General features: G+C 42.8%; 1 protein-coding gene across 14 annotated transcripts in view; it reads left to right on the forward strand.

Moving 5' to 3' along the window:
• Nucleotides 1-20,212, forward strand: part of LOC140195219 (calcium/calmodulin-dependent protein kinase type II delta chain) — a 580,639-nt gene that overhangs the window by 558,534 nt on the left and 1,893 nt on the right. For 12 of the 14 annotated variants that reach the window (XM_072253184.1, XM_072253187.1, XM_072253189.1 and 9 more), the window contains 3 exons: nucleotides 5,895-5,970; nucleotides 16,314-16,408; nucleotides 16,498-16,726. In XM_072253184.1, coding sequence (XP_072109285.1) covers nucleotides 5,895-5,970; nucleotides 16,314-16,408; nucleotides 16,498-16,726 — 400 coding nt within the window. Of the gene's footprint in view, nucleotides 1-5,894; nucleotides 5,971-16,313; nucleotides 16,409-16,497; nucleotides 16,731-20,212 lie in introns of those variants that run through there. The other 2 variants (XM_072253186.1, XM_072253196.1) reach the window with 1 other exon arrangement.

Raw genomic sequence — 20,212 nt, forward strand, 5'->3', positions numbered from 1 at the left:
AATTGTCATCTTAATTATAGTTGTTAAACCCTTGTGCTTTCTGTTTAATCTTGTCAAGTTAGTTGTGACCAACACGGGTTCTGTGATAATTTAATGTGGGCTCTTGATTAGCACTCATCGCAGGGTCCATGTGTTTTGAGAAAGATTGCTCTCGCAGTTAAGCCACCAAAGCTAGTTGGATTCCGATTAATAAACTCACATTTCTGTCTTAACATGGGAATTTGTTGTTCCTCTGCACCTGGGTTCAGTGTTTGCCAGCAGATACCATGACATTAATACTATAATTTACTCAAAACTAATTAATACCTCCCTGTGGAATTGGATCCTCAATTTCCTCATTTGCAGACCCCAATCAGTTCAGTCTGGCAACAACATCTCCTCCACAATCTCCATCAGCATGGGTGCACCAAGACAAAGGGTTTCTTTCTTGAAGTTTCATTCAGCCAAAACTTTGCACCAGTCAAAAGTTTACAGAACTTTGCTTTCATTTTTGTTAGGACATTTTAAAAAATGTGGACATTTAGCATAATGAACTTTAGGACCATAAAGAAATCTTAGTTAAAATAAGTGTTTGAATCACTATAATTCAGGTTCTAGGTGGGAAGGGTCCAGTGAATTCAGGACTAGCATGAATAACCTCTATAATATCATAACAAATGTTGTTTGATCACTGTTTCTTTACACATGTGGATATTTCATGTAAACATCTGTTTTCAATACAATTAAAATATTGACATTTTACTTGACATCCTGCTAGTACTAATTAATAATCCTAAGCTTAATCACCCCATTCAAATCAAAAAAGAAATAATTTTGTATGTCTTATTCCAGGGCAGTGTTTTCCATTAAACCAATGCACTGGTGGACAGGGGCAGTTTAATTTACTCAAAGATCAGTGGACTAATTTCCCAGCATAAATTCTGGGAAATCTATGTAAATTGGACCTCAATTGGTTCAGAACACATGCATCAATCTCTTGGAAGAGCTTGGCTTACTGATCTTTGAATTGACTTCTGGACAGAGAAGTCATTTCACAATTTCTGTAACCAAGTCAGCAACTGCATTGCAAATAATAGGGTACTCTAGTTAGAAATCCAGTTGCGTCAGAATCATTTGAACAGTCAGTTTATATATGTAAAATACATTTCCATGTATTTCAGCCATCATTTCAGGTCATTTCACTAACAAATGATGATGATTTGCATTGAGCAGGTGTGGCTGTGGGCTCTCATTTGTTCCTTTAGTTGGTTTAGTGGCCGAATGCAGGATATCTTTTCTAAATGTGTAGCTGATAAAAGTGGGAGAACACTTTTTTTGCTACTACATGACTGCTACGTGTACAGTATTCCTGATGTTAATGCAGTTTGAACAAAAGCAACATGTTGCTTTGCTGAAGTTTGAGCTAATGTGAATGATTGACATTTTGTTACTGAATCCACTTGAGAGAAAAGAATTCTGCTGCACTACTGATAAAGTTATGGAAATGATGAACGCATTCACAGGTAGGAAATTATTTAGCAAGGTTAATTGAAAGAAATTAGCAGTTGTACTCATTTACTGCATTAGTGTCTAGTTTCTTTCATTCCAATATTGCACATAGTTGCATTCTTCTGAACAGTGCATTTTGGAAAAAAAAGTATACAGAGTAGATGTATCTCTTTCCCCTCCCCCACCCCACCTTTCAAATCTACTCCTTAGCTTTTTTTTCTCCAGTCCTGCCAAAGGGTCTCGGCCCAAAACATCGACTGTACTTTTTTCAATAGATGCTGCCTGGCCTGCTGAGCTCTTCCAGCATTTTGTGTGTGTTGCTCGGATTTCCAGCATCTGCAGATTTTCTCTTGTTTGTAATTTGATTACCACACTGCGAAGTCTCTTCCAGGGATGCCTACCGTGAAGAAGTTTAAATCTTCCCTTTGGGAGTTCAGTGAAGCTCTCTCTCACTGCCCCCCACCCCCCCGCCGTGATCCCTGCTGCTGTCCGACTCTGACCATGTGCTTACTCAGACCCTCTACCATAGCCATGTACCCTTTCTGGTAACGTATCTTTGCAACCAGCTTATAACACACGGTTTCCAGATTCGTTTTCAAGCTGCTCGCTTTGGACCCTCCGAGAGCCCCAGGTACTCGCATTCAATTGACTGCTCCTCCCACCGCGTTCTACGCGCTACACTTTCCACCATGAGGAGGTACCTGGTGTCCCTATGCCAGTCACTTCCACCACTCTGGGATTCTCCCGCCTGTATTGGACCTGTACGTTTCTTTATCCTCCGCTGGATCAACACTATTAGTCGCCAGTTCTTTGACTTTCTCACGACTTGCAAGGATCTGAAGATCGCCTGTCTACAGACCACAGAGTCTGCTGACTCGAACGCCGGCAGGCCTGGGCGCCTCCAGACTGCAATCCCCGCTGCTGATCCAACCTCCAACTCCGACTCCGGCCTTGACCTCCAGGCCGAGTCTTCACGGGCTTGTGCTGGAACCCCTGTCTCCCCTCCCCCCACCACCACTCCACAATCCTGTCTCTGTCAGGTACCACCATCAGCTCCTGGGTCCTCGGACACTCCATCTTCCACTCACCCTACCATCCCTGAATACTCGAAACTTACCAACCCCCTTCCGTCCTCCGATCCCAGCTCTCATCCATGCCAGGTTTTCACCATTTCCTCCGACCTCAGTAAGGTCCTCACATTTGTCAACCATTCCCTCCAAACTTTCCCTCTCAAGAGGTAGAACGTTCTGTCCTCAGTAAGAGCCTCAGCTTTGTCAACCATCCCCCCCTCCCCCCAACCTTTCCCTCTCTGAGACAGAACGTTCTGTCCTCAGTAAGAGCCTCACTTTCGTCCCCCTGTGCCCACACCTCAGTGAGTTCTGTGCCCACCACGACACTGAGCTCTTCTTCTGCCACCCCTGTTTCTGAGCCTATTTCTTTGGCAAGGACTCCCCACCCCGCACCGATGACCCCTTCTCCTGTCTTCAACCCTCCTCCTCTTCCTGGACACCCCACTCTGGTCATCTGCCTGCTTTGGGCCTTTTCATTGCCAACTGCTGACAAGACATTAACCATCCAGACTTCAACACTCCTCTCTCCTCTTCCAACCTCACCTCTTCCAAACGCTTGGCTCTCCACTCCCTCTGCACCAATCCTAACCTCACCATCAAACCCACAGATAAGGGAGGTGCTGTAGTGGTCTGTGTACTGACCTCTCCCCTGTTGAGGCCCAGCACCAACTCTCAGAAACCTCCTCTTACTTACCCCTGGAACAGGACCCCACTAAGAAACACTAGGCCATTGGTGCTGCATGGCCTACTTAGTTCCTCCAGCATTTCGTGTGTGTCATTCAGATTTCCAGCATCTGCAGATTTTCTCTTGTTTGTGACCAATCTTACTGACTCTGGGGATCTCCCATCCACCACCACCAACCTCATAGTTCCTGCTCCCCGCACCTCTCGTTTCTACCTCCTTCCCAAAATCGACAAACCTGCTTGTCCAGGTATACCCATTGTTTCAGCTTGTTCCTGCCCCACTGAATTCATATCTGGATACCTCGATTCTGTTTTATCCCCCTAGTTCAATCCCTTGCTATCTACATCTGTGACACCTCACACAGTCTGGATCTTTTCAATGATTTCAGGTACCCTGGCCCCCATCACTTCATTTTTACTATGGATGGCCAGTCCCAAAACACCTCCAGTCCTCAACAGGAAGACCTTAAAGCTCTCTGTTTCTTTCAGGACACCAGACCCTACCAGTTTCCCTCCCACTCTCCTCCGCCTAGCTCTAGCAGAATTTGTCCTTGCTCTAAATAATTTCTCCTTTGGTTCTTCCCACTTCCTTCAAACAAAAGGAGTAGTCACGGGCACTTGCGTGGGTCCCAGCTATGCCTGCCTGTTTGTCGGCTACATGGATCAGTCTATGTTCCAAGCCTACACTGGTGACCATCCCAAACTTTTCCTATGCTACATCAATGACTGCGTTGGTGCTGTACCTGCGACTGTGCTGAACTTGTCGATTTCATCCACCATCTCATATTCACCTGGTCCATTTCCGACATTTCCCTTCCCTTTCTCAATCTCATTGTCTGTATCTCCAGAGACAGTTTATCCTCTGTCTATTATAAACCAAGAGACTCTCACAGCTACCTGGAAAATATCTTGTCCCACCCTGCTACTCGTAAAAACGCCATCCCCTTCTCTCAATTCCTCGATCTCCACTGCATCTGCTCTCAGGATGAGGCTTTTCATTCTAGAACGAAGGAGATGTCCTCCTTTTTCAAAGTAAGAGGCTTCCCTTCCTCCACCATCAACACTGCCCTCAACCTCATCTCTTCCATTTCACACACGTCTGCTCTTACCCACTAAGGTCGGAGGGAATGGTGAAAACCCAGCATGGATGAGAGCTGGGATCAGAGGGGGAAAGGGGGTTGGTAGTGGAAGTTTCGAGTGTTCAGGGATGGTGGGCTAAGAGGAAGATGGAGTGTCCAAGGTCCCAAGAGCTGGTAGTGGGACCTGAGAGAGACAGGATTGTGGAGTGGTGGTGGGGGAGGGCAGACAGGGATAGGGTTCCTCTTGTCCTCACCTTCAACCCCACTAGCCTCTGCGTCCAGCACATAATTCTCTGAAACATCCACCACCTCTAACTGGATCCTACCACCAAACACATCTTTCCCTCCTCCCCCCACTCTCTGCTTTTCACAGGGATCGCTCCCTACGCGACTCCCTTGTCCATTTGTCTCTCCCCCACTGATCTCCCTCCTAGCACTTACCCTTGCAAGTGGAACAAGTGCCACACCTGCCTGAGCATCTGCGCTCCATCCGCCAGAACAAATGGGATTTCCCAGTGCCCAGCCATTTCATTTCCACTTCCCATTCCCATTCTGATAGGTCTGTTCATGGCCTCCTCCAATGTCAGGATAAGGCCACACTTAGGTTGGAGGAACAACACCTCCTCCTTGTTTGGGTAACCTCCAACCTGATGGCATGAACATTGATTTCTCAAACTTGTAGTAATGCCTTCCCCCACCACACCTTCACCAATTCCCATCCCCTGGTCCCACTCTCATGTTAGCTACTTGCCCGCCCATCGCCTGCCTTTGGTGCTGCTCCCCCCTTCCTCTTTTCAGCCCAGAATATCGATTGTACTTTTTCCATAGATGCTGCCTGGCCTGCTGAGTTCTTCCAGCATTTTGTGTGTGTTAAGCAGTAGGTGAGTTATGGCTAGCAAAAGAGTATAATTTAAAAGGGTGATGATGGTGTACCTCCTCCAATGGCTTCATGTGACAGGGTGGTGGATGGCACTATGAATAGTTGGTGCATATCACAAGTGCTGGTGATGTGACCACTGACCTTTAAGCTATGATAATGATAATGGCTGGGGACCCCCATCTAAAAAAGACACTGCCCAGAAGAATGCAATGGCAAACCATTTCTGCAGAAAAATTTGCCAAGAACAAGAATGGACATTGACTATGATCGCCTACATCATACAACATGGCACATATGATGATGACGGTGTAGCTAAAGAGGCTTTTTTTTTGCAAGATATTTTTGGTATACAAGTTCTTTTAATACTTAATCATAGTATATTTAATTACATTTTATAAACAATGATAAGAAAGATACTGCACAGTTTTCTGGTTCTATTCCTTCCATTTGGTTACGTATGAATAAAATGTTTCCCTAAGTATGGTATATTATGAAACCAATTACTATTACACTGTTCAGATTTATTGAAAGCCAATTTTATAAAAGAATCTTGCTAATGATAAATTGTCCACAAGCGGGAGAAGGGTTCAGATGGCAGAAGGAAGTCTATGAACTGATTACATGACTGGAAAACAGTGCTCTTCTTAATGCCTTTGAGTATTTTTTATAATCATTTGTCATGTTTATTCATAGCTCGCAAGCAAGAAATTATCAAAGTTACTGAGCAGCTGATTGAAGCCATTAACAATGGAGATTTTGAAGCCTACACGTAAGTATTAATTTTGCTCTCTTTGGTTTTACAGAGTTGAATTACAGGTTTCCCCCGCCATCAGAAGTTAGAGCGTTCCTATGAAAGGGTTTGTAAGCTGAAATGTCGTAAAGCAAAGAAGCAATTACCATTTATTTATATGGGAAAATTTTGTGAGCGTTCGCAGACCCAAAAATAACCTACCAAATCATGCCAAATAACACATAAAACCTAAAATAACAGTAACATATAGTAAAATATGTAAAATATAGTAAAATAGTAAAACAGGAATGATATGATAAATACACAGCCAATATAAAGTAGAAATACTTTTCCACAATCATTACTGAACTGTTCTCCGTAACAAAAATCTCACACAAGTGCCGTCGGCAGAAAATCTCAAGCAAGCACTGTTGGCAAGAACACTCTCTCCAGTAACCTTTAAGCTATGAAGCTGCCAAATCATACCTAATAACACGTAAAAATACACAGCCTATGTAAAGTAGAAATAATGTATGTACAGTGTAGTATCACTTACCGGAATCGGGACAGCGCCGAGCAGACTGATGATGGTGTGTTAGACTGAGTCGTCGCAGGCTGGCTGGTGCAGTGACCCCCACCCTCTGGGCCACCAACCGATACCGATCTGCGAAGCATGCAAGGGTCCAGCAGTAGCCGGGAGGTACACAGCACATCTTTAAGAAAAAAGCCAAAACAAGCGTGCTAATTAATTAGGTGCCGCCCGTAATTGTCGGCCCAGATCAGTGCCGATTTCTGATTGCGTTGTCTCTGATCTGGGCCGACAATTACGTGTCGGTGGCACCTAATTAATTAGCATGTTTATTTCGGCTTTTTTCTTAAAGATGTGCTGTGTGCCTCCCGACTACCTTTGCATTCTCCGCGAATCAGTATCTGTCTGTGGCCTGGGGGTTGAGGTGGTGGGACACTGGGGTGTCATCTTGTCATCTGTTTCCATTAGAGCAGGCAGCTCATCTTCTCCTACGACTGCTCGCCTCGATGTCGAAGGTCGAGGTTCATTGTCTGCTGTGGCTGATGTGGAAGGCTTGCTTGACTGCTGAGCCTCGCGCATTTTTCTATCACACAGTTCTTTAATAAGGACTCAAACCATCCTGCAAATATCTCCTAAACCGACGTACCCTTTCAAAATTAAAGTCGTACTTTATCATTACTCATTCGGTTTCAATTGTTATCCTTTTTTCTTCCAATTGCATCAGCTCTTTATCTGTCAGTTCTTGGTGATGGGATGCCAAAACCTCTTCAACATCATGTTCGTCAGATTCCACAAGCCAAACTCACTTTGTCCTTACTTCATTCACTATGTCTAGTTTTACCGTAAGTGTAACACCCTTACGAGCTCTTTTAGGCTTTTCTGATACCATAGAACTCATCTTGCAAACGGCTGCTCACAGGCTTGTGTTAAAGCAATGCCGTTCCGAATCCGGGGGAGAGTGGCTGCTCGGGGCGCGCTGCCTTTTATTGCGAGCTGATTTTTTATCGCATGCTGAATTTTTTTTTGTAACAGTGAAAACACCTTCTGAAAGCGAAAACAGGGTACTAATGTAGGTCTTTCGTAACAGTGAAGTTTCGTAAAGCGAACGTTGGAAAAGCGGGGGACACCTGTATTCATTTTTAGCTGATTTTGAAACACTATTCAATATGATATGATATGATTATGAAGACACACAGTCCTCTTTTATTGTCATTTAGTAGTGAATGCATTAAGAAATGATACAATATTTCCTCCGGTGTGATATCACAAAACACAGGACAGACCAAGACTGAAAAAACTGACAAAACCACATAATTATAACATATAGTTACAACGGTGCAACAATACCATAACTTGATGAAGAAGTCCATGAGCACAGTAAAAAGTTCAGTCTCTCAAATGTCCCACATCTCACACAGACGGAGAGAAGGAAGAAAAACTCTCCCTGCCATGCCCGACCACAATCCGTCTCTGAGTCACCCGAAAACTTCGAGCCTCCGAATCAGCTCTCCGACACTGAGTACTGAGCACCATCTCTGTCTGAACGATTCGGCCTCAATCTCGGTTGCCAACAGCAGGCAAGGCCGAGGATTTTGAGGCCTTCCCTCCAGAAGATTCCCAACCGCGCAGTAACGACAGCAGCGAACAAGCGTTTCAGAAATTTCTCCAGATGTTCCTCTGTGCTTTCACGTCCGTCTCCATCAAATCAGAATTGTCCACGGCCCCTATTTAACGGATACGATATCATTTTTCACTGGAGGGCTACGCACGCGCGGCGCGCTGCTCTCAATATTTTCATTAGATTATCCGTTCCCCTGCCTTCTCTCCATAAACTTTAATGCCCTTCCTAATCAAGAACCTATCAACCTCTGCTTTAAATATACTTAATGACTTGGCCTCCACAACCGTCTGTGGTAATGAGTTCCACAGCTTCACCACCCTCTGGCTAAAGAAATTCCTCCTCACCTCTGTTCTAAAGAGATATCCTTGCATTCTGAGGCTTTGCCCTCTGGTCCTAGATTCCTTCACTATCCACAGTCTATCTAGGCTCTTCAATATTCAATAGGTTTCAATGAGATCCTTCCTCATTCTTCTAATCTCCGGCGAGTCCAGGCTCGGAACCATCAAACGCTCCTCATGCATTAACCTTTTCATTCCTGGGATGATCTGCAATGCTAACTATCTCCTTTCGTATGCAAACTTGGCCATAAAATCCATCAATTTTGTCATCCAAATCATTGACATATAATATGAAAAGAAGTGGTCTAACACCCATCCCCGTGGAACACTACCAGTCACCAGCAAACAAAAGGAAAAGGCCCTCTTTATTCCTGCTCTTTCTTTTCTGCCAGTCAGTGAAACCTCCATCTATGCTGGTATCTTTCCTGTAATACTTTACTTGTTAAGCACCTCATGTGCTGTGGTACCTTGTCAAAGGCCTTCTGATAATCCAAGTACACAACATCAACTGACTTTCCTTTGTCTGTTTGTCATTTCCTCAAAGAATTCCAACAGTCTAGTCAGGCATGGTTTCTCCTCAAGGAAACCGTGCTGACTGTGGCCTAGTTTATCATATGCCTCAAACTACCCCTAAACCTCATTCTTAGTAATGGCTTCCAACACCTTAACACTCACTGGAGTCTGGCTAACTAAATCCTTGTATTTTGCCTCCCACCCTTCTTAAAGCGTGGAGTGACGTTTGCAATTTTCCATTCCTCTGAAACCATTCCAGTATCTAGTGATTCTTGAAAGATGACTACTAATACCTCCACAGTTTCTTCAGCTATCTCTTCAAAACTTTGAGGAACCCTTGTGTGTAGTCTATTTGGTCCTGGTGACTTTGACTTCTTCAGTGTCTACTTTCAGACCTTTTAGCTTCCCAATCACCGTCTCCCCAGTGACAGCAACTAAACTCATTTCTGCCCATTGGCACTTTCGAATTTCTGGCATATTGCTGGTGTCTTCCACAGTGATGCAAAATACTTAAGTTCATCTGACTTTTGTTGGTCCCTCATTGCTGCTACTTAAGTCCTCGCGCACGAAATCAGACTTTGATGAGAGCCTTTTAATGTGTTGTGTTTGACATCTCTAGATATGATTGTAGAATATAGGGCATTGCAGCACCAGACAAGCCAGAGTTGTGCTGATTCTGCGATTTCCCAATGACCCTGTGATTTTAGTCTCTTAGGCCAACATGTGAACATCCTCCAGGAGGTTGAACCCACAAGAAGCGTCAGCTCCAACAGGGTACCTGGTCGGGTACTGACGACCTGTACTGATCAACGGGCTGGAGTGCTCACTGACAGCTTTTTGGCAAGCTGAGATACCCACCTGCTTGAAGAAGGCTTCAATTATACCAAGAAGAACGTGGTAATCTGCTGTCAATGAATATCATCCAGTAGCACTTACACCCACTGCAATGATGTGCTTGGAGCTACTTGGATCCACTTCAGTTTGTTTACCCATCAAAACAGGTCAACAACAGATGGCATTTCATCAGCTCTTCCCTCAACCCTGAAATATCTGGACAGTGAAGCTGCATACATCAGAATGCACTTCATTGACCTTATTTCTGCGTTCAGTACTATGATCCCATCAAAACTAATCAGTAAGCTCCAAGACCTAGGCCCCAATACTTTCTTGTGCAACTGGATCCTCGATTTTCTCACTTGCAAACCCCAGTCAGTTTGGATTTGCAACAACACCTCCTCCACAATCTCTATCTGTGCTTAGCCCCCTGCTCTACTCTTACTTATGACTGTGAGGCTAAGCATATCTCCAATGCCATATTTAACTTTGCTGCTGACACCACTGTCATAGGCTGAATCACAGGTGGTGAATAATGAGCATATATTAGGGAGACTGAAAATCTGACTGAGTTGAGCCACAACACTTTTATTTACTCCATGTCAGCAAGATCAAGGAGCTGATTATCAAGCACAGGAGGAGGAAACCAGAGGTCCATGAGCCATTCTCATTGGGGGACAGGGCCAGCAGCTTTACATTCCTCAGCGTTATCACTTCAGAGGAATATGTCCTGGGTCCAGCATGTCTCAGGTGTTAACGTTACAAAGAAAACACGGTAGCTGCTTTCTTAGAAGTTTGTGAAGGTTCAGCATAACAACCTAAAACTTTTACAGACTTCTGCAGACGTGCTGTAGAGGTTATGTTGACTGGCTGCATCACAGTCTGGCAATGTACTTGACTGGAAAAGCCAACAAAATGTAGTAGATATTGTCCACTCTGCACTCCATCTACAAGTAGTGATGTGATAGGAAAGAAGTCCAGGAGCATGAGGACCCACACTACCAGGTTTAGGAACATTATTACCCCTTAACCATCAGGCTCTTGAACCAGAGGGGATAACTTCATTCACCTCAACACTGAAGGGATTAAATGTCATTATCTTAATTAGTTCAGTACGCCATTGTGAGTTGAAAGGCTTGTTCCTTTGCTGCACAGTTCTTTGCTCTATAAGAGAATGCCTAAATATGATTCTACCTAATGCTAAAGTAAGTTATTCATGACACTAAATCCTTATGGTTGCCAAGATAAGTATTTGTGTATCCCATCAACTGTTGATGTGAGTGCTACTGGGTGATAGTCATTAAGGCAACCCACATTATTCTTTTTAGGCACTGGTATAATTGTTGAAAAGGGCATGTCTAGAGCTTTGACATTGGATTATTGTATGCAGATTTGGTCACCTTCTGACAGGAAAGATGTAACTAAGGTAGAAAGAGCACAGAGAAAATTTACAAGGATGTTGCTGAGTCTGAGTTATAAAGAAAGATTGAATAGGTTAGGACTGTATTCTTTAGAATATTGAAGATTGAGGGGAGATTTGATTTGCTAAACGTATACAAAATTATGAGGGGTCCACTTCCCATTCCCATTCCAATATATGCATCTATGTCCTCCTCCACTGTTGTGATGAGGCCACACTTAGATTGGAGGAACAACTCCTTGTATTCCATTTGGGTAGCCTCCAACCTGATGGCATGAACATCGATTTCTCAAACTTCCGGTAATGCTCCCCACCACCCCCACCCCCTTCACTATGTCCCATCCCCTTTTCCCTCCCTCACCTTATTTCCTGCCCACCCATCGCCTCCCTCTGGTGCTCCTTTCCCCTGTTCATTCTTCCATGGCCTTCTGTCTCTTTCACTAATCAAGCCAGCTCTTTGCTTCATCCTTCTCCCTCCAGGTTTCACCTATCACCTGGTGCTTCTCTCTCCCCCTCACCCGCACATTTCAAATCTACTCTTCAGCTTTTCTTCTCCAGTCCTGTTGAAGGGTTTCAACCCAAAATGTCAACTGATTTTTTTTTTCCATAGATGCTGCCTGGCTTGTTGAGTTCCTCCAGCATTTTGTGTGTGTTATAAATATGTGGCCTACAAATTACAATGGGAAATGAAAATGATGCCAAAAGGGCAATGTTACAATCGTCATGGGGGATTTCAAATGCAGATAGATTGGGAAGGTCGTGTTGATTCTGAATTACAAGAGGAGGATTTCTAGAATGCCAACGAGATTGATTTTTAGAGCAGCTCATGGTTGAGCCCACCAGAGGATCAGCTATTCTAGATCAGATGTTATGCAAGAAACCTGAATTGAGACCTTAAGGTAAAAGAACCCATAGGAGAAAGTGATCATAATATGATTGAATTCACACTGAAATTTCAGAAGGAGAAGCTGAAGTCTGATATATCAATATTACGGCGGATTAAAGGGAATTACAGATGCATGCGAGATAAGTTGACCAGAATTGATTGGAAAAGAATGTTGGTAAGGATGACAACAGAGCAGCAATGTCTGGGATTTCGGGAAGCAATTTGGAAGGCACAGGATATATACATCCCAAAGAAGGAGTATTCTAAAGGAACGATGACACTACCATGGATAACAAGGAAGTCAAAGTCAACATAAAAACGAAAGAGAGGGCTTATAATACAGCAAAACTTAGTGGGAAGTTAGAGGATTTGGAAGTTTTTAAAACCCAACAAAAGGCAACTGGAAAAAGTCATTAAGAAGGTAAAGATGGAATACAAAAGCAAGCTAGCCAGTATTATTAAAGAGTATACCAAAAGTTTCTTCAGATACATAAAGTGTAAAAGAGAGGCAAGAGTGGAAATTGGACCAATGAAAAATGATGCTGAAGAGGTAGTAACAGAGGACAATGAAATGGCAGACAAACTGAAGAAGTATTTTGCATCGGTCTTCACTGTGGAAGACACAGTGGAAGTCCAGGTGTCAGGAGGCATGAAGTATGTGAAGTTGCCATAGCTAGACAAAGTTTCTTGGGAAACTGAAAGGTCTGAAGGTAAATAAGTCGACCTAGACCAGAGTGTACACCCCAGAGTTCTGAAAGAGGTGGCTGAAGAGATTGTGGGGGGCATTAGTAATGATCTTTCAAGAATCACTAGGTTCTTAATGGTCCGCTGGATCAGACTGAAAAATTGCACAATGTCACCCCACTCTTCAAGAAGAGAGAGGGACAGAAGAAGGGAAACCATAGGCCAGTTAGTCTGACCTCAGTGGCTGGGAAGATGTAGGAGTCGATTATTAAGGATGAGGTCTTCGGGTACTTGGAGGCACTTGATAAGATAGGCCATATTAAACATGATTTCCTCAAGGCCAAATCTGTTAGAATTTTTAAAGTAATAACTAGCAGGATAGACAAAGAAAAATCACTTGATGTTGTGTGCTTGGAGTCCATGCTATTATAGGAAAGATTCTAGCATGGATAAAACAGTGGCTAATTGGCAGGAGGCAAAGATTGGGAATAAAGGGAGCCTTTTCTGACTGGCTTCTGGTGACTAGTGATGTTCCACAGGGGCCTGGGTTGGGCCAATTCTTATTATATTATGTGTCAGGGATTTGGATGATGGAATTTATGGCTTTGTTATAAAGTTTGCAGAGGATATGAAGATGAGTGGAGGGGCAGGTAGTTTTGAGAAAGCAGAGAGAATACAAAAAGACTAGATTAGGAGAATGAGCAAAGAAATGGCAGATGGAATACAGTGTCGGAAAGTGTATGGTCATGCTCTTTGGTAGAAGAAATGAAAGGGTTGGCTATCTTCTAAGTGGAGAGAAAGTACAAAAACACTGAGACGCAAAGGAACTTGGGAGTCCTTGTGCAAGATTCCCTAAGGGTTAATTTCCAGGTTGAGTCTGTCATGAGGAAGGCAAATGCAATGTTAGCATTCATTTCAAAAGTACTAGAATGTAAAAACAAGGACGTAATGTTGAAACTTTATAAAGCACTAGTGAGGCCTCACTTTGAGTATTGTGAGCAGTTCTGGGCCCCATAGAAAGGATGTGCTGAAACTGGAGAGGGTTTAAAGGAGGAACATGGAAATGATTCCAGTATTGGATTGCTTGTCATATGAAGAATGTATGATGGCTTTGAGCCTGTGTTCACTGGAATTCAGAAGAAATAAAACCTATCGAATGGTGAAAAATCTTACTAGAGTGGATGTGGAGAGGATGTTTCCTGTGGTGGGAGAGTCTAAGACCAGAGGACACAGCCACAGACTAGAAGGGTGTCTTTTTAGAACGGAGATGAGGAGGAATTTCTTTCACTATGGAGTGGTGAATCTGGAATTCTTTGCCACAGGCAGCTGTGGAGGCCAAGTCTTTATGTACATTTAAGGCAGAGGTTGATAGATTCTTAATTGGTCAGGGCATGAAGGGATACAGGGAGAAGGCAGGAGATTGGGACTGAGAGGAAAATGGATCAGCCATGATAAAATGGAAGAGCAGACTCAATGGGCCAAATGGACTAATTCTGCTCCTATATCTTATGGTCTTATGTTTCGGATGGTCGGGGTCCTTAATGATGAATGCAGCCTTCTTGAGCCACCGGCTTTGTAAGATTTTTTGATGATGGAAGGACTCGTGCCCGTGATGGAGCTGGTTGAGTCTACAACTGTCTGACGTTCCTACGGTCCTGTGCAGTGGCACCTCCATACCAGGTGTTCATACAATGAGTCAGAATGTTCTTCATGGTTCATCTTTAGAAATTTGTTAGAGTCTTTGGTAGTATACTAAATCTCCTCAGACTCCAAATAAAGTCTTGCCACTGACATGCCTTCATTGTGATTGCATCAATATGGTGGGCACAGTTCTCTGAGATGTTGATGTCTGTTATGTTTTGTAACTCCAAAACATAAAACTAATTGCAAGAAATACATGGAGCTGGGAGAACTTTCTTATTTTCATTTTGGTTTCTGAAGAGACTAGTACATTTGACGTCGTGACATAATAACGTATTCCATTCACGTACTTTTACATATAACCCATAATAAGACCATAAATAAGGTTTCCTTAAGGGAAAATCTTGCCTGATGAACCTGTTGGAATTCTTTGAGGAGATTACAAGTAGGATAGACAAAGGGATGCAGTGGATGTTGTATATTTGAAATTCAGAAGGCCTTTGACAAGGTGCCACACATGAGGCTGCTTAACAAGTTAAGAGCCCATGGTACTTCAGGAAAGTTACTAACATGATTAGAGCATTGGCTGATTGGGAGGAGGCAGTGAGTGGGAATAAAAGCATCCCTTTCTGTTTGGCTGCCAGTGATTAGTGATGTTCCACAGGGGTCGATGTTAGGACCTATTCTTTTTATGCTATATATAAATGACTTAGATGACGGAAAAGATGGCTTTGTTGCCAAGTTTGCAAATGATAAAGAAATAAATATGCAGACTATTTTCTAAACAGGGAGAAAATCCAAAACTCTGAGATGCAAAGGGACTTGGAAGGCCTTGTGCACAACAATCTGAAGGTGAACTTGCAGGTATGGTCAGTGATGAGGAAGGCAAATGCCACGCCAGCATTCTTTTCAGGAGGTGTAGAATACAAGAGCAGGGATGTGATGCTGAGGCTTTATAAGGCTCTGGTGATCCTCACCTTGAGTATTGTGAACAGTTTTGGGCTCCTCATCTAAAAAATGATGTGCTGGTATTGGAGAGGGTTCAGAGGAGGTTCACAGGGATGATTCCAGGAATGAAAGGGTTATTATACAAGAAATGTTTAATAGCTCTGGGTCTGTACTCGCTCGAATTTAGAAGGATGAGGAGGGATCTCATTGAAATCTTTCGAATATTGTAAGGCCTGGACAGAGTAGATGTGGAAAGATGTTTCCCATGGTGAGGGAGTCTAGGAAAAGAAGGCCCTCAGTATAGAGGGGCATCTATTTAAAACAGAGATGCAGAGAAATTTTTCCTTTGGCTCCTCCGACTTACTTCAAACAAAAGCTGTAGCCATGGGCACTCGCATGGGTCCTAGCTATGCCTGCCTGTTTGTCAGCTATGTGGAACAATCTTTGTTCCAAGCCTACACTGGTGACCATCCTGCACTTTCCCCACATTGCATTGGTGCTGCTTCTCGTCAACTTCATCCACTTTGCCTCCAACTTCCACCCTGCTCTCAAATATACCTGCACTAAAGTCAACTGAAGCGAATTAAGAAAGGTACTGAATAATGCCACAGCAGTGTTCGAGGATGGCACTGGAAAACTCAAACATATCAAAGGAAAAGTAGTGTTAAATGAAAATACCACCTTCAAGTTTTGAAAAGTCCATCTGTGATAAAGCAACCTTAGAAAAGTTACTGATTAATTTGGTTTGTTTTGCACTATGGTGATAGGTTTATGCCTTTTCACCTTGAAAAAAACAATTGTTTACAATTTGATATTTTATTATATGTTGATATTTCAGTGTGCATTATGTATTTGACTTTTTGGCCTTTCAGTTGAGCGCTCTCCCAAATATATCAAATGGAAGATGAGTGGAATCTTCTTTATATAGTTTAACAACTTTAACATTTGGAAAATTATTGTATTTTTAGGAAGATTTGTGATCCGGGCCTAACTGCATTTGAGCCTGAAGCACTTGGTAACTTGGTTGAAGGAATGGACTTCCATAGATTCTACTTTGAAAATGGTACAAGACATGAACGCTATTTTTGTTTTGTAAAGAATTAAGTGTTAGTATGGTTTTCATGAATTAATTTTGCATTTCATTTTCTGTAGCTCTGTCTAAGAATCAGAAGCCAATTCACACCATCATATTGAACCCCCACGTCCACTTGATTGGTGATGATGCAGCCTGCATAGCGTACATCCGGCTCACTCAGTACATTGACGGCAGCAGCTTGCCGAAAACCATGCAAACCGAGGAAACCAGAGTCTGGCATCGCCGGGATGGCAAGTGGCAAAACGTTCATTTCCACCGCTCAGGATCCCCCTCTATACCGATCAAGTAAGTTGCCTTTCTATATTGGCATCACAGAAAAATAGTTTGTGCTTCATGCTACAATAACATGAGAAATATTCTAGTTATGCAAGTACATTTCTGAATTGTTTTAGTCATGTATTTGATTTCAATACTTAAGAGAAATTTGGATAGGTACATGGATGGGAGGGTTATGGTCCATATGCAGGTCGATGGCACTAAGCAAAATAATAGTTCTGCACAAACTAGATGGGCTGAAAGGCCTGTTCCTGTCCTTTCGTGTTTTATGACTCTATGAAAGATTAATTTTGAATATTACAACAGTACAATACAGTACAGTGCAGGTTCTTCAGCCTACAATGTTGTGCCAACCTTGTAGCCTGTGACAAAATCAATCTAATCCTTCCCTCCTGCACAGCCCTACAGTTTTCCTTTACCCACATGCCTTTCTAAAAGTCACTTGAATGTCCCTAATGTATCAGACTCTGCAACTACCCTCAGTACCTCCCATTCTCTGTGCAGAAAAACTTACTTCTAACATCTCCCCTAAACTTTCCTCTGAAGGATGTCCTCTGCTATTAGCCATTATCACCTTGGGTAAAAGGCACTGACTATCCACTCTCTCTCTGCCTCTTATCATCTTATACACCTCTATCAAGTAACCTCTCATCCTTCTTCATTCCAGGGAGGAAAGCTCTAGCTTGCTTAACCTTTCCTCATGAAACACTCTCTGATCCAGGCAACATTCTGGGAAATCTCCTCTGTAACATCCCTAAAGCCTCCACATCCTTCTATAATGAGGCAACCAGAACTGAACACAGTAGTTCATGTGTTCTAACCAGAGTCTTATAGAGCTAACTTGAGTCTCTTGAAATCAATCCTCGGACTAACAAAGGCCAACACACCATATGCCTTCTTAACCAAGCTATCAAGATGTGTGGCAAATTTTGGGGGATTGATAGGCACGGACCCCAAGATCCCTCTGTTCCTCCACTCTGCTGAGAATCCTGCCAATAACCTAGTTCTACATCCTAGTTTAATGTTACAATATTTATCACTTAACACTTTTCTGAATTGAGCTCCATCTGCCACTTTTCATATGCCTTCACACCATGAGACCAAAATACTCAGTACTGTTTGTCCATCCGTATAGTGCCAACAGATTGCAATAATATCGATGTCTCACTTCTTTTAAAAAGAATCCCTTCTCTGATCCTTTAACTTTGAAGTGTGTCACAACATTAAGTAATTTTACTTATTGACTGATTGGGTGATGTTTAAACCTTCCCTATTTTTGGCATTACTATTGCCACTAGAGCTGTGAGAAACAAAGTAACAAAGTAAATTCTTTCACGTGATGTGAACTTACAGGTCATTCATTTCCCACCACGTATGGCATAATTTGGAACATTTGTACTTCTGAAGATTTCCGCATATATAAAAAATCTAATCTATGATTATCATGTGTGCTGAAAAATTATCATCCCAGGCATGTGCTGAAATATCAGCGTTCCCATTATCATCCATAGTGTCTCCTAAAACATCAGAGTTCCCACCCATTATCATCCATAGCATGTGCTGAAACATCAGAGTTCCCATTATCATCCATAGCGTGTGCTGAAACATCAGAGTTTCCATCGTCATCCACAGCATGCTGATGCATCAGAGTTCACATTATCATGCTTAGTGTGTGCTGAAACATCAGAGTTCCTATTATCATTCATAGCGTGCTGATGCATCAGAGTTCACATTATCATCCATAGTGTGTGCTGAAACATCAGAGTTCCTATTATCATTCATAGCATGCTGATGCATCAGAGTTCACATTATCATCCATAGTGTGTGCTGAAAAATTGGAGTTTCAGTCATCATCCATCCTTGGAGTAGCTGGCACCATTTTTAAAGCAACTCTGCCTTGGCAAACTCATGGGTTCTTGAACAAGGTTCCTCCTTTAAATCATTTTATGAAAAACAGATTATTTACCTCTTTGAGACCTGTTTGTGCACATTGACAACCAGGTTCTCTTATATTACAATAGAAACCATGGAAACTACAGCACAGAAACAGGCCTTTTGGCCCTTTTTGGCTGTGCCGAACCATTTTCTGCCTAGTCCCACTGACCTGCACACGGACCATATCCCTCCATACACCTCCCATCCATGTATCTGTCCAATTTATTCTTAAATGTTAAAGAAGAACCTGCATTTACCACCTCACCTGGCAGCTCATTCCATACTCCCACCACTCTCTGTGGAAAGAAGCCCCCTCTAATGTTCCCTTTAAACTTTTCCCCCCTCACCCTTAACCCATGTCCTCTGGTTTTTTTCTCCCCCTGCCTCAGTGGAAAAAGCCTGCTTGCATCCACTCTATCTATACCCATCATAATTTTATATACCTCTATCAAATCTCCCCTCATTCTTCTACGCTCCAGGGAATAAAGTCCCAACCTATTCAATCTTTCTCTGTAACTGAGTTTCTCAAGTCCCGGCAACTCCCTTGTAAACCTTCTCTGCACTCTTTCAACCTTATTTATATCCTTCCTGTAATTTGGTGACCAAAACTGAACACAATACTCCAGATTCAGCCTCACCAATGCCTTATACAACCTCATCATAACATTCCAGCTCAATACTTTGATTAATAAAGGCCAGTGTACCAAAAGCTCTCTTTACGACCTTATCTACCTGTGACAACACTTTTAGGGAATTTTGTATCTGTATTCCCAGATCCCTCTGTTCCACTGCACTCCTCAGTGCCTTACCATTAACCCTGTATGTTCTACGTCACTGTCTACTACACCTCCAATTTTTGTATCATCAGCAAACTTGCTGATCCAATTTACCACATTATCATCCAGATCATTGATATAGATGACAAATAACAATGGACCCAGCACTGATCCCTGTGGCACACCACTAGTCACAGGCCTCCATTCGGAGAAGCAATTCTCTACTACCACTCTTTGGCTTCTTCCATTGAGCCAATGTCTAATCCAATTTACCACCTCTCCATGTATACCTAGCGACTGAATTTTCCTAACTAACCTCCCATGTGGGACCTTGTCAAAGGCCTTACTGAAGTCCATGTAGACAATATCCACTGCCTTCCCTTCATCCACTTTCCTGGTAACCTCCTCGAAAAACTCCAGTAGATTGGTCAAACATGACCTACCACGCACAAAGCCATGTTGACTCTCCCTAATAAGTCCCTGTCTATCCAAATGGTTGTAGAATGTCCATTGCTTTTCAGGTACAATAATTGCAAAAGGATTTGATGAACTGGGAGTACTTTTCCTCTAATTTAAAATGTCTAGAGCAATGAAAATGTCAGCTGCAAGAGAAGTCAGTAGGCTTTCTGTAATCTGGCTGTAGGGAAGACTGTGATTCTCACGTTTATGGAAAAGATGAATAACAGTGAAGGGAATTTAACTATCAAGCGTAATGGTCAGAAGTCCATTTAAAAACATCCATCCTGAGAGGAGATGAAATTAGAGCAGAAATTAATTTCTATGT

The sequence above is a fragment of the Mobula birostris genome, chromosome 3 (genome assembly GCF_030028105.1).
Source record: "Mobula birostris isolate sMobBir1 chromosome 3, sMobBir1.hap1, whole genome shotgun sequence".
Classification (NCBI taxonomy): domain Eukaryota; kingdom Metazoa; phylum Chordata; class Chondrichthyes; order Myliobatiformes; family Myliobatidae; genus Mobula; species Mobula birostris.